The following is a 14,275-nucleotide window of genomic DNA, read 5'->3' as shown; positions in this document are numbered from 1 at the left end:
TATAGTCCAGCTGCAAATCTCTTGCAGCACTTTGGATACATGCTATATGGTCACATGAGAACAAATATACTAGAAATACCCTCATACTCAATATATGCTGATTATTAATGTAATTGAACTTTTAAAAAGAGTAAAAAGGAAGTTTTGGCATTTTCTTCCCTAAATATTTTTTAAACATAGGTCAGAAATTCACCCAGTCAGTATCAGGATGACAACCTAAATTGCTGCTAAAACACACTCCAGTAAGTGGGATTTTAAACCCTGATATGTGCACAACACAATGATACATTTGTATTTATTTAGAATAAAAATTCTAGTTTTTTAAAATTTTTTTGGAGTATAGTTGATTTACAATGTTGTGTTAGTTTCAGGTATACAGCAAAGTGAATTGGTTATACATACACATACATCCACTCTTTTTTTTTAGATTCTTTTCCCATATAGACCATTACAGAGTACTAAGTAGAGTTCCCTGTGCTATACAGCAGGTTCTCATTAGTTATCTGTTTTATATATAGTAGTGTGTATATGTCAATCCCAATTTCCCAATTTATCCCTCCCCCCCTTATCCCCTGGTAACCATAAGTTTGTTTTCTACCTCTGTGACTCTACTTCTGTTAAATTCTAAATATCTGCTACGGCTTTAATTCATTTTGCAGATATTTACTAAGTGCTGTCTCTGTGCTAGGCATCAAGTTGGTGTTGAAGATACAAAAATGGGTAAATACAGCCCCTGCCCTCAGGACTTCACTGTCTAGTGATAAATTCAGATGGACAAACAAACAAACAAATAGTTTTAATACTACGTGATAAATGCCACAAGAGAGATTCATCTTGAAGTTCTCAGGCATCCAAAATGAGAAGGCAATGACGTCTTCCAGGAAGGACCTGGGAAGGCTGACATTCAGCCCAGACACCAACACCATACTGGATATTTACAGCCCGAGTGCACTTTGACTGATCAGGGCCACAGCACTCCTGAATGTAGGGGAGGGAGGAGTTCCAGGGTTCAGAAAAAAAAAAAATAGGGATATGCTTCCTGAATTTACCTGTCAGTTTGCACAGCCAACTGACATTTCCAGTTGCATCTGGTTTTGACGTCATTGTAAACTCAAATTATTTGGGGGAAACAAAAAACAAACAGAAAAAAGGAAAAACAAACCTGTATTTCTGCCTGATAAATAAATATTTCTCTTTTTATCACAAAAGTCAGTTAAACCTAACCCAGGAACTGGAATTATTCTCTGGAATTTCCAATTGTGGGGATTCTAGTAAACCTCCATTTGCCATCTCTAACAAGATTCTTAATAACTATATATGTAAGTATTTTTAATTGAATGCAACACTCTAGAAGAAAAAAGAAGTCATTCCAGTCTAGGGTCCCTTGAGAGCAAATAGGCCCCAGCATTAGAGACATCTGTCCCTACGTTGGCACTAAATGCCAGGCCAAACACGGATCCTGAATGTACTTTAGGAGACAAAACAAAGTGAATTCCCTTTTTCAGAAGAAACACACAGTATTAAGTCAAATTTCAATATTTCTCACCCTCCACTATCTGCCAGACAAGAAAACCCAGAGTGTGGTATTTTATACCCGTAGTCTGGGTGCAACTGATTTACTTTCATTAGAATCATTCATTTCTCAGGGCTGAAAACATAAATGTCAAAGCAGCCATAATATATTTGCACCAATAAAGTCATCGGTTATGCTTTTATACCACAGAGAGAGAGAAGACTTTATTAACCTTCATGAGGATTAAACACAAAAATAACGTTAAAAGAAAACACTTGGGGGTATTTTGGGTGACTGGTGTGTGGGTGGGTGAGTGGAGTGGGGTAGGATGAAGTAAGTAAGAATTGGGGTCCTAAGATGAGCAGAGAAAGAGAAAGTGGCTCTTAAAATAAAATAGCTCCTTTCAGAGCTTAAATCTTTGATTCCCATACAACATTCATTGCCCTCTCATCCCAATTTGTCATCATTTTCTCTCCATGGTGTAATTCATAGAAGTATGCAACTTATTAGCAAACATTTTCCCCACTTTTCTGCAAGCTATTATCTAAGTAATACTATTTCCTTACAAAATGAGAGGGCATTAACTAGGCTCTCTAAATCCAGTGAAGCAAACGGCAGGTTAGAAACTGCCTCCAGAATAAATAGTGACATAGGCAATGCTACCTTTGGGGGCCTTAAATGCTATTGTTGGTGGGGTACAGGGGGGTAGGTTCTTTTCCTTCTTTAATGGGTCTGGTTTTCCCCTCATGTTTTTAACAGCTCCTTTTCTTACCTCCATCAGTGGCTAATCTCAGGAAAAGGAGCTTCTGATGGACTGATCAGACCAATACACATGGCATAAAAAGTATAATGCGTTCTTCACAGGGGACCAAGCCTAAAGTAACAAGTTTCTAATTATGAAATTTCTGGCATCCACACAACAGGAATGGGGACTGAGGAAGGGTTGTTCTTTGGACAGAAGGCATGAAATTCAACATCAGATTAAATCTCATTTCAGGAAATTTAGAGGCTCTTTAAAGTCTTTGGGAATAGTGGATTTTGATTATATCAAATATACTTCGAAATAAGGCTTTGTCTCATAGATAAGCAGGTAGGTGCTCAGTTTCTCAGCAGACAAAAATAAAAGAGGGCTTCAGAAGAGCATCACAAGAATCACTGTATTGGCTGCGGCTCAATCCCTCCCTGTTCTTGATCCACAAGTCAGGAAGCAGCCATATGCTTAGGTAGTTAGCTGTCATATAACACCAGGTTGCCACCCACGCAGTCTGAAATAAACTAAGCTGACCCTCCTGCATTCTCTGCTATCATCAGATGCCCACAATATCAACTAAATCTCCAGGGGACCACAACTCCAGACCAGATCTCTCTTTTCATAAGGGATTCACACACCTTCCAAAGTCACCTGGTGAGAAAACAGTGCATTTTAATACAAGACAAAGGCTATCCTGTCATGCAGAACTTTTTATCAGGCTGATTTAGGGGAAATCTTTCTATCTGCGTAGGCCCTTTGTCCCCTTGGAGATTTACTGAGAAGCTTATAAGCACCAAAATCAATCTCCAGCACCAGAAACCTCTTGTTTCATAAAACTTAGAGGAATCAATTATAACCTGTTTGTGTTGAACAGAGAATCAATATACTATTATTTAACACAGGAGACCAAGATACCTCATCCAGAGGACAGGCAACTTGATGTCGAGCTTATATAAACCATTCACGTGCAAGAAGGCAATGTTGATTCCAGCACTATGGCTCTGTAAGGCAGTCTCAGCTCCATCTAAGTAAAGAAGGGCCTTCCAACCGACCATCTGCCTATTTTTTAAACAAATGTTTAATGAGCATTTACTTTGGGCCAGCACCATCCTCTAGGCTGAGCCCACACAGCTGAACAGAATACATTTCTCATCCTCAAACTGAGGTGGGGGGGGAATGTGGTAAGTATTATAAGGGAGGCAAAAAAATGAGAGAATAACATTTTGTTCCTGACAAAGGCAATAAAATCTCTCCAGAGAAGGTGGCCCTGGAATAAAATCTTGAAGGTAAAATAGAAGTTCACCAGACAAAGCCAAGGATGAAGAAAAGGCATCACAAGCAGAATGATCATCACTGTCAAAGGCAGGAATGTATGGAAGAACAGAGCGGTCAGGAAATGCTGAACAGGTCAATGTGAGGGGAGCATCATATGATGGCTGGAGGTCACATGTAAAGTTGGGCAGGTGTGTTTCTTATGAAAGAGTTAGGATATTTGAGAGTGGGTCAAGGTTGCCTTTGAGACTTAGACCAAAACTCTGGATCCTCTACTCATAAAATTTTGCATACGTACTCAGAGAGTTCACCAATTTCCTGACTGCAATTTGTAGACCCAGGTTTAAGAATTCCTAAAGCTAATCTAAAAAAAATGGTTCTGAAGAGCCTAGGGGCAGGACAGGAATAAAGATGCAGACATAGAGAATGGACTTGAGGACACAGGGAAGGGGAAGGGGAAGCTGGGACGAAGTGAGAGAGTGCCATGGACATACATACACTACCAAATGTAAAATAGATAGCTAGTGGGAAGCAGCTGCATAGCACAGGGAGATCAGCTTGGTGCTTTGTGACCACCTAGAGGGATGGGATAAGGAGGGTGGGAGGGACACACAAGAGGGAGGGGATATGGGGATGTATGTATATGTACAGCTGATTCACTTTGTTATACAACAGAAACTAACACACCATTGTAAAGCCATTATACTCCAATAAAGATGTTAAAAAAAAAAAAAAAGAATTCCTAAAGCTAGGAGGTTTTAGCCAGAAAGTCTACATAATTAAGTTTTTGTGGGGGGGGGAGGGGGGAGTGGGATCATCCTGTCATCAATAAGCAGAACGGAAAGGTGAATTAGTAGAGTCAGGACAACAGAAGAATGTTGAAATATTGCAGAAAACACCACTGAACAGGTTCTTAACTGTACTGGACAATGCAAGATAGTAACATGGATTTTTATAAGCTCTAGCCTGGATACTTCCAAAACCACATTTCAAGTGTCTAATTTTTAACACTTTGAGCTTTCAATGAGGCCAAAAATGGAAAAAAAAAAAAACCAGAGATGAAAAGAGAATTTCAGAATTCTCTTCTTCAAGAGGGTGGCCACCCAGCAACAGACCAATCATTCCCCTATTCATCACTCACATTACAGAGTCAAAAACACAAGTTCATTCTTTCAACTCAAAGCTCATGCCAAGAGCTGGGTAACAAAATTGCATGGAGTGTGAAACAGCAGAGATATTCCTTGAGTCAAAGTATTTTTATCTTAATAATTCTATACCAATAACCTGTACACTTAAATTAAGTGAGAAATCTATCATTTGTTATAAGGAACAAGCAGATACAAAGCCTATTCCAAGGATAACATTCAAGTCTGACAGGAAATGCGTATCTTACTGTTTTCCTCTTTTGTTTTGAATTGCTGAGCACATGAAATGAAAGGAAAGAGGGAGGGCAAGCAAAAGTAGGGTAACAGGTTCTCGTTGCTGATCACTTAGTCAAGAGACTAGGACTTGGAATGATGGATGAAAGATGATCTGAACAACGTACGACAAAATATATTCCAAGGAGCATATGGGGAGAGGGAAGTTACGAAGCCCAGCAACGGTTACAGCCTGGTGAGGGCCACAGTTGGTCCTACAGTATTTTAGGCCCTTGTACAGCCAATTCCATATTACGGTGGTGGCATAAAACCATAATAGCTTTGTTACAGGGCACATACTTGGAACTAGAACCTAGACCTTTTGGACTTTTCCCAATTTCAGCGCTCTTTGCACCGTAGAACGTTGAGTTGGTTTCTCGGGAAATTAATCAAATTACACTCCATGACTCTGACCCATGTGTCTCTACAACTCATCTTCATTAGGGGTTCCAGAATGCAAAGAGTTTCCTGATACTTACATCTCGCATCAATCATTCTCTCTTCCCAAAAGAAGCAGTCCTGGAATCTTCAGTTTACAAGGGCTTCCCACCTCATCCCCAGGAGGATCCCTATCCCAGGTGCACCAGTCTGCACTAACCAATCCAAAGCCAACCTGGCCACCAAGTGAGAATAAACTGCTAAAAGCTCAGGTTTGTGCCCTAAATAAGGGCAGGGGATCACCTGGGTGACAAGTGCTATCTTTGGACATATCAGACCACGCACCTGTCAAGACTGGGATGGTGTTCACCAGGCTTCTGCAATATTTTTGAAACTGTAAATGTCCCGATCAGGCACAATTTGAAGTTCTTGCTCTTGTAAATATCTCTAAGAAGAGGAAGACCCCAGTAACACCATGGCATGCTCCCAGCTCCAGGCATCTGCATGAGCTACTTCCTTGGTCCAAACCCCCTCTCCCACCCCAACAGCTTCACCAGGTTACCTTTCACTGCCCCTTCAGGACCTGGCTTATATCTTACTTCTTCCAGGAGGAAGCCTTGCCACCTCCCCCCATGTCAGAGTTAGGCCACCCTCTACTATGTGCTCCCATAGTGCTTTCCCCTAAGTTACAATGATCTGATTACTTGTTCATACCTGTCAGTAGATTACAAGACCTGTGAAGGCCTGAGTAGCCCCATTACCTGGCATATAGTAGACACTCAAGTATTAACTAAATGGAATGAATGACTCAATTAATCATGCATGAAGATATGAGATAGTTTAAAAATGAACCAAACTGCTAAAATACTTTTAGTCTGTGTAAAACTCATGTATTTAAAGAACAACTGTAAACAATGGGAATTAACTTGTGTAATATGCATACTCTCAACACCTAATTTTTTCTGTCTCTAATGCCTGCCCCAAAATACAAAATTAGTATAGACAGGCCTTTAAGAAATTACCTATAATCATACTATGAAGTTTCTTTTTTTTTTTTTTTGATTTTAAAAATTATACTTTTAATTACAGGATATTGTTAGAATAATACAGATATAGATAGACACAAGATAACTGTGACCAATACCATATGAAGTTTCAGGGCAAAAAGTTGAGAAGTTTTACCCTATCCTCATACTTCTGATGAAATTTACCAGATTATTAAGTGGGCTCTTTGAAATGTGAACCAGGGAACCTTCAAAAAATTAAGAGAAAATTAGAGCAAAAAGAAATTAATTGGGAAAAAAGTTTCTACTCTAGTAGAGTTTGCCATTATAGATTTTCAAGCAAAATCATGTTTACAAATAGCAGTAATAAGCCTCTTCTTCATTCACTGATAAGTACCTTCTCTGTAACAACCACCATGAGTCACAGGAATGACTCAGGTCTGGGACAGGCTACATCTGAGGAATCCAGAGCAAGATCTAGAACCACTCCATGGGTCTCTAGAGATCCAATTCTCCAACACCAGCTTGCTTAACACAAGAACTATAACTGAGTTAGAGGAAGCAAAGTCTACGTGTCAAATATGTCATTTCTACCATGGAATTTTATTCAGTTACAGACAGAAAATTGCACACTATCAAATAATGACATTTCATACATGTCATATGACACGTTTGCCATATCCAACCCTACAGCTGCCTCAGGCCAGTCACAACACACACTTAGCAACATAGAGCCAAAGCCCAATCTCCCTTTCACCCTTCAGGGCCCTTGTCACCAGGAAAAGCCCCACGTGACACCTCTAGGGAGGGCTTATTTCTGTGCACAGGGGAAGGCTGCCCTAGAAGACCCACTTGGCCCCCAGCACCTGCTTGGCTACAGAGACGGGCTAGGAGAAAGTACCAGCAGAGGTCTCACATCCTCGAGCCCAGAAATTTGCATTTGTGCCCGTTCTGCGTTTGTCATAGGGTCACATGGGACCTCAAAAACATTTCGTGAGTTCGCAATACTCCAGGCTTCACTGGGTTTGATAGGATGATGACAAGAACAAAGTCCCAAACTTAAGTAAGGGGCTAGGAAATAGCTGGGAAGACAGAAGAAAGGAAGCAGATTTTTCAGTCTTAAAAACAGACAGCTGAAGGCAGAGCAGGATCAGCCATACGCCTTGTGAGCACTTACCATGTTATCCTGTGCCAGGAACCAAACTGCAAATGTGACATCATTCATCTCACTGAATCATCCCAAGCAGCTTCCACGGCGGGAATTAGTACCTTTGTTTTACAAAGGAGGAACCAAGTCTCAGAAAGTTCAAATCACAAAGCTAGGCTCAATTCCTTTACTTAATTACCATGTGACCTTGGGCAACATATTATATAAAATCTCAAGGCATAGTGTCCTCAGCTATATCATAGGGACAATAGTATTATCTTCATCATAGGATTGTTGAAAGGATTAAATACAAAATGCATGCAAATCCCTTGGTGCCTGATATGGTAAGAGACAAATACAAGTAGCAAAAGTAATTGTTATCTATACTACAAATAATAACAACAACGATAATAGTAGTAGTGATGACAAATGCAACAATATTACTATGAAGTGGCAGAGCTAGAATTCAAATATAGGTCTTTCTGATTCTAAAGCCTTTACTTTTAATTCTTATATCTGCAATACAGTACTTAGGTAATAAGAATCAAGATGCATCATGAATGGATGGATGGAGGGAAGAGTGAGAGGGAGTGAGAGAGGGAAGAGGAGAAAAGGAGGAAGGAATAAAAGGGGGGGAAGAGGAAGAAGTGAGGAAAGAAAAAATAAATATTTGATAAATACTGATACATATGAATATGTTATATATATAACTTTTTTCTGCAGCAAATGAAAATTTTTCCAGTTTTTCTTTATCTCAAAGAGGTAATATGCACATGTTGCATTAATTCTTTAGGTCGAGTATTTTATAGAACATATGGTTTTCCTCACCACTGTACCTCCAGCCCCAAGCACAAAGTCTGACATGCAGAAGTTCTCAATAACAATAAATACTTGTTGACAGAGCTTCCTCTCAAAGGAGATTTTGAAGAGGACAGAGGTATGGATATTCAAGCCTCCAAGGTCTCTGAACTGGACAGGAGGATACCTCCTTGTGGAAATGCGGTACTGCGGCTCTGTCTGAAGACAGCCTCCTGGGCCAGGCCAGGCAGCGAGAACCTGCCCTGAGCTTCGGTCTCCTCAAATTTATGTTTACAAGAAAAGGCCTTCAAGTTACAAAACAGCTGAGAATCAGTCACCCTGAATGGCAGTGAGGAGGCACAATTTCTGCTAAGAATGAAAAATTCAAAAGTTCCACTGGATGTAGGAATAAAGATTTTGCTGGATATAAGACAATAATTTAGACTATCTCATCATGAGAGAGAGAAAATATTTGATTCACAAAGCTTTTTCAACCTCCTTCTGGACTACGATTAAACGCAAAATCTCCTTCAAAAAATGAAAGGGATTTAGGATCACAATTTAATTTCCTCTTCTCCTTGAGCAAAACACACAAAAACACAAAACAAAGTAACTGAGGATTTCTTAGAATTCTCAGTCAATAAAGGAAAGTTATTAAAGAAGCAGAGAGAGGTTTAAGTTTTTCCACAGGGAGTTAAAGAGTACCATCATGATTTCAAAACTTATATGTTAAAAGACTTCTGAATTGATAGATTTAATCGTGTATGAAATTAAAATCAGGTGTTATCTTAAAAGGCTGAATTTATTTTAGGACAATTCAAGCGTTTTAATATATGCCCAAGGCTGACTGTTTATCAGAGTTGGCATTTTTAAAATAACAAGGGATGATGCTAGTACTTTTTTCCTAACAAGATTTGTAATTTATGTAGCAGGAACAACTTAATGTGCCGGTGATTTGTCCTCCTGCATCTGTAATTGATGACAAAGCACTAATTTTTACACATCAAAGGAATTAAACCTAGCTTTCCTGTGCATTACTGACCCTTACTGTGCCCAAGGTGGTTCAGAAGAAACAAATTACACTGCAGTAAAGTTTCATATTTCCTTTCCACATTGGATTTCATTCAATGGTTGCCTGAAAACTGCTAATCAGTAATAAAGTTTTGTCTTTAGAAATGCTCTTCCCATCGGATGTGAGGGAAGAAAAGAAAAAAAGAAAAACAGTTTGAAAGTGGTCATTCTACCCATATATTACTAAATGTATCCTTCAAAGATATAAATTAGGTGGCCTCCTTCCAGGAAGTTCATCCAGGCCAGAACAGAAAATGCAAGATACAGTTGGTGAGAGTCCATAGAACTCAATGATCCTGGAGATTTATGCAACAACAAATGTTTCTTGAGCACCTGTGAAAGCCCAGCACTTTTCTGGCATGGGGGATACATCAGTGCACACTTCAGACAAAAGTCCTGGACCATGTGAGGCTTACAGTCTATTAAAGGAATACATACAGAGGTATACACCTCTGTGTGTGTGTGTGTGTGTGTGTGTGTGTGTGTGTGTGTGTGTGTGTCTATGTCTGCGTGATTTCAGATGCTGATAAAGGAAAATGAAAAAGAAAGGAGGATAAAGAGAAGAAGGAGAGACTGTAATGTGAGCAAAATCCTGAAGGAGGTGAGGGTAAATTGTGCAGATATCTGGAGCTATCCAGATATCTGGAGGAAAAGTACTTCAAGAGGAAGAAACAGCAACTGCAGAGACCCTGCAGAGATGGAGAAAGTGCTGGGGGTGGAGCGAGTGGGGCTCAAAGAACAGCGATGCAACAGGTATGCCTGAGGCAGGGGATGAAAGTCAGAGAGCAGGAGGTGAGTCACGGATGAAAGAAAACTTGCCAGTAGTTGAACCCATCACCGAGCCTGTTTAAATCCCTTTAAATTCACCACAAAATCTGTGAGGTCTCTGTAAATTTCCAGAGCCCGGCAACCCTGCCACCTCCAGAAAGCACTGCTGTCAGGAAAGCACTTCCCCATCTATCTCCTGAAGCTTGCACTCAGTGGATCCCTTTCTACCCTCTGAAATGCCGGAGAGAGGAACTGAATCTAGCTTCCTACCACAGACCAAGCAAGCAATGTCCAAGACTGTCTGTTACCTCTTCCAACTGTTCTCCAAGACAAAGGGCTTTGTTCCTTCAAACTTCCCCTCAGGATATTAGAATTGCCAGTCCACTCACCGTCCTGACATCTTCCCCAAAGACACTCCAAGCTTGAGCAGGGCATTCTGAACCACCATCAGGCATTCTTCCATGCAAGCAACATTTACAGACTGTGTAAATATGGAGTGAACAGAACTAGGCAGGACCTCCCTCAGCTAGACCCCTATTTCTCAAACTTGGTTGCACATGAGAAGCGCCTAGGGGTGGGGAAGGTGAAGTTAAAACTCCCAGCGCTAAAGCTGTGTCGCACACCAATTAACTCAGAAACTCTGGCAATGGCCCGGTCATCAGCATTTTTAACTTCCCAGGAGTTCCAATATGTAACTCTGGGTGCCTTATTCCTTTGCTAAAACTAACTTCTGGCAGCCACAGCACATGGTGCATGGGACACTAACTGTTTTTAAGTCCCCAAGTTTGTTTGCACACGGAGGTTAAGCCACGTGTTGTCTGTCCGCTACCATTGCAACGTTTCTTTAAATCAAGTGTAAATCATCATATTTCTCTTTATGAACCTTAAAGGATTAGATTTAGCCTATCTTTTCAGTCCATTAAGGTCCCTCTGAATTCTGATTTTTACTCCAGCTGAGGTCATCCACAAATCCAATCACTATATGTTTACCGATTTCAGAGATACAAACATTGGCTAGGTCAGAGTGAAGACTAGCCCTATAAAATTCTACTAGAGACCTCCTTCCATGCTATGCTCATGCTAGCCTTTCATATCACCATATCTGACACCCACAACAACCTCATGATGTAGATATTATTATGCCCAATCTAAAGATGAAAAAACAGTTATTCAGAGAAGCGAAATCACTACCTGGGATCACACAGGTTAAGTGAAAGGGCCAAGAACTGAAGGTAGCTCTAAATCTGATTCCAACTCACAAGCTCTTTTCATTAGCTGCTTCTCACGGTTATTTAACTAGTTAGCAACTCACCCAGCTGTCTTATCATCCAGCAACCACTGCTTCAAAGACAGCATGAGAACTTTTTATCTTGATGAACTGTAACTAACTGCCTCCACCTATTTCTCTAATAGTGGTTCAACAGATATTTATTGAATACTTTCTATGTTGTAAGCACTGAAATACTGAGAACTCAGCAATGAAGAAAATAGATTTTAAAAATTTCTTCTTTTATGAAGCTTATATTGTTATGCCAGTCACAGAGGAAAATGAAATGAATCTGTCATAAACCCTTGATGGCTCCTAATTGTCACAATTTCCTTTTATAAGTACGCAGAAATCATCCTTTTGTGACTCGTTCCAGAACCTTTTCCAAAATTTATATTACAACAATCTTAAAAACATCTCATGTGCTTTTAAAAAACACCATAGTGCTGTTAAAAAAGCAAAATTCAACTGAGTAAGTTTTAACATGTTATTGGCTTTATTCAGCAATTCATGAATCAGGCAGCATGCCATCTAGCAGACAGAAAGGAGCTTCAAAAGAGCTATAAAAGTCAAGAGATTTTATAGACAGAAGGGAGCAGGAACGGGGAAGTTGCACTAGGCAAAAAGAGCAGATTGGTTCTTGCAAGGTTACTTCCTTTAGGGATAGCAGGGGTTTATCAGGCAGATTACCTAACTAACGCTGATGATTCCTGATTGACTGGTTTAATATTCCATTTCTGGGAGAGGCAAAACTGTAATTAAGTCTCAGTTTGGTGACATCGGGCTTAGCATAAACGACTCCACTTTGGGCCTGTTGTCTTGTTTTTAATAGTGCTTTTAAATATTTGAGAAGTAAGACAATCTGGAAATGTGGTTGCATCATGAAAGGATGAAAATATCGAAGCAAGCTCTCTATACGAGTACTGTCTAATAGAACTTTCTGGATTGATGGAAACATTGTGTATCTGTGTTGTCCAATCTGTGCCGCTAGCCGCATGTGGACATTGCACACTTGAAATGTGGCTAATGTGACTGGGGAAATAAATTGTTAATTTCACTTAATTTTAATTAATTTTTACTTAAATTTAGTCACATATGACTAGCAGCTGCCATATTGGGCCACACAGCTCTAGAGGAATCTAGGTTATGAAATGACTACCTCTCAAAGTGAGGAGAGGGACAAAAAATTTATAAACTCACTCTCTATGGCCTTTGGTCATTGCTTTTTCTTGGGTTTCTTTCAATGACATTTAATCCTTTTCTCCCAAAACAATCCTGAGGGGCAAGCAGTCCATTAATGCATTCACAAAAAGTAAGCATTCACTTCAGATCTAAAATAAATTAGATAGTCATCATACATGGAACTCATGTGCTTTGTCTCTGCAAATACATCTCTTTTGTGGGATTTTCACAATTAAGAACATGTGCCTGAACTGGTGCCTGCCTTCTCCTAGTCAGATGGTGGTAGCCACCAAAGGCAGATGATCTCATTTGCTAGCTTATGTCTAGGGAAGGCAGACTCCTAAACAGATCTCAGAGGCAGAATAAATACCTGGCAGTCTTCACCTCTCTAAAAGATAGTGTGTTTATTTGTTGTTTTAATGGGCATGTAACTTCACAAGATTTCTGACAAGTGCTCAATAGGCCTCTAAGTTAGCACATCCCTGTGGTTCTACTAGGAATAAGTAGAACAACAACAACAACAAAATGGTCTTAATAGGGCAGAAACTGGCATAGGTACATTTGATTGCAGCGTTCATTGCTTTCAGGTCAAATATTTTTCAGCATAATAATACTGAGAAACAAAACCAAGATGAAACTCTATTGTAATTGATAAAAGCTACTGTGACATGACCCCAAAATCAAATTTCAGTGGTTTAAAACATAATAAAGATTTATGTCTTGTTCAAATCACATCACAGTTTCATGTGAGTTGATGGGGGACTCTCTCCATGCAGTGTTTCAGGGACCCAGCATGCTTCCATCTATGGCTCTACTATCCCTGAGCTTTTCCACTGCATCTTCTGAATCCAATCACTGGACAAGGGAGGAGACAAAATGTGGAGGATCATGCAAGAGGATTTCAGGAGCCAGGTTTTGAGGTGTCATATGTTATTCCCACCAAACTCCATTGGCTAGAATTCAACCCCATGGCCCTACCCAACAACAGGGAAGAGTGAGAAGTACAATTTCAGCCATGCGCTCAGGAGGAAAAGGAACAGGGGCTTGGTGAACACATAGCATTATCTTTGCCTATCACTAATTTGGGTTATTTGGGAAATAGTCCAGCCTGAATTAATGAAATTCATTCATTTACTCATTCAGTTATTCATTTCAAGCATATGCAGTAGATTTAACTATTTACCAAATGTTTCCCGCACAGAAAGGATCAGACTTGACTATATAAGCCTCAGATGTTTTCCTTCTCCCTTCCTGTGTCTTAGATCCACCAGTGGCACCCACAGATACTACCTAGCCCAGCAAGTAACTGATCGAATAGTACAAACAGAAAATTCATGACCAAGAAAGTGGCCCTTATTTCACTAGACTAATGAGCTTCCTTATAACAAACCTGAAACATTTCATGATTAATCATCAAAGAATGTGCACTTTTTATCATGCACCTGCATTACAAAATGGTCTCAAAAAAAAAAAAACCCTCTTCTCATGGAAATCACTTTTCTTCCCAGAAAAAAATCAAATTGTTGAATTTCTTCAATACTGCATGGTAGATGTGAAATAAGTCCGGATGCTCCCTAAATTTTTAAAGGTCCAGGGTGGATAATCAAATCCTCCTCCTCATTACCATCATTACCAAAATTGCCCATTAATACTAAATACAAGGATAGGTGTTTTTCCCCAAGAAAAATTCCTCTTCATGATCCAGC

General features: G+C 39.8%; 1 protein-coding gene across 6 annotated transcripts in view; it reads right to left on the bottom strand.

The window, feature by feature from the left end:
* ST6GALNAC3 (ST6 N-acetylgalactosaminide alpha-2,6-sialyltransferase 3) overlaps nucleotides 1-14,275 on the bottom strand; it is a 566,847-nt gene that overhangs the window by 424,250 nt on the left and 128,322 nt on the right. For 5 of the 6 annotated variants that reach the window (XM_057531126.1, XM_057531137.1, XM_057531154.1 and 2 more), the window contains exon 1: nucleotides 7,514-7,603. The exons of the other annotated variant lie outside the window; for it this stretch is intronic. In XM_057531126.1, the coding sequence (XP_057387109.1) occupies nucleotides 7,514-7,561 (48 nt within the window). In that variant the 5' untranslated portion in view covers nucleotides 7,562-7,603. Of the gene's footprint in view, nucleotides 1-7,513; nucleotides 7,604-14,275 lie in introns of those variants that run through there. 6 annotated transcript variants of the gene reach the window in all.

Source organism: Balaenoptera acutorostrata, chromosome 1 (assembly GCF_949987535.1).
Source record: "Balaenoptera acutorostrata chromosome 1, mBalAcu1.1, whole genome shotgun sequence".
Taxonomy (NCBI): domain Eukaryota; kingdom Metazoa; phylum Chordata; class Mammalia; order Artiodactyla; family Balaenopteridae; genus Balaenoptera; species Balaenoptera acutorostrata.
Note: the sequence above shows the minus strand (reverse complement) of the source record. Positions and strands in the feature narration are given on the sequence as shown.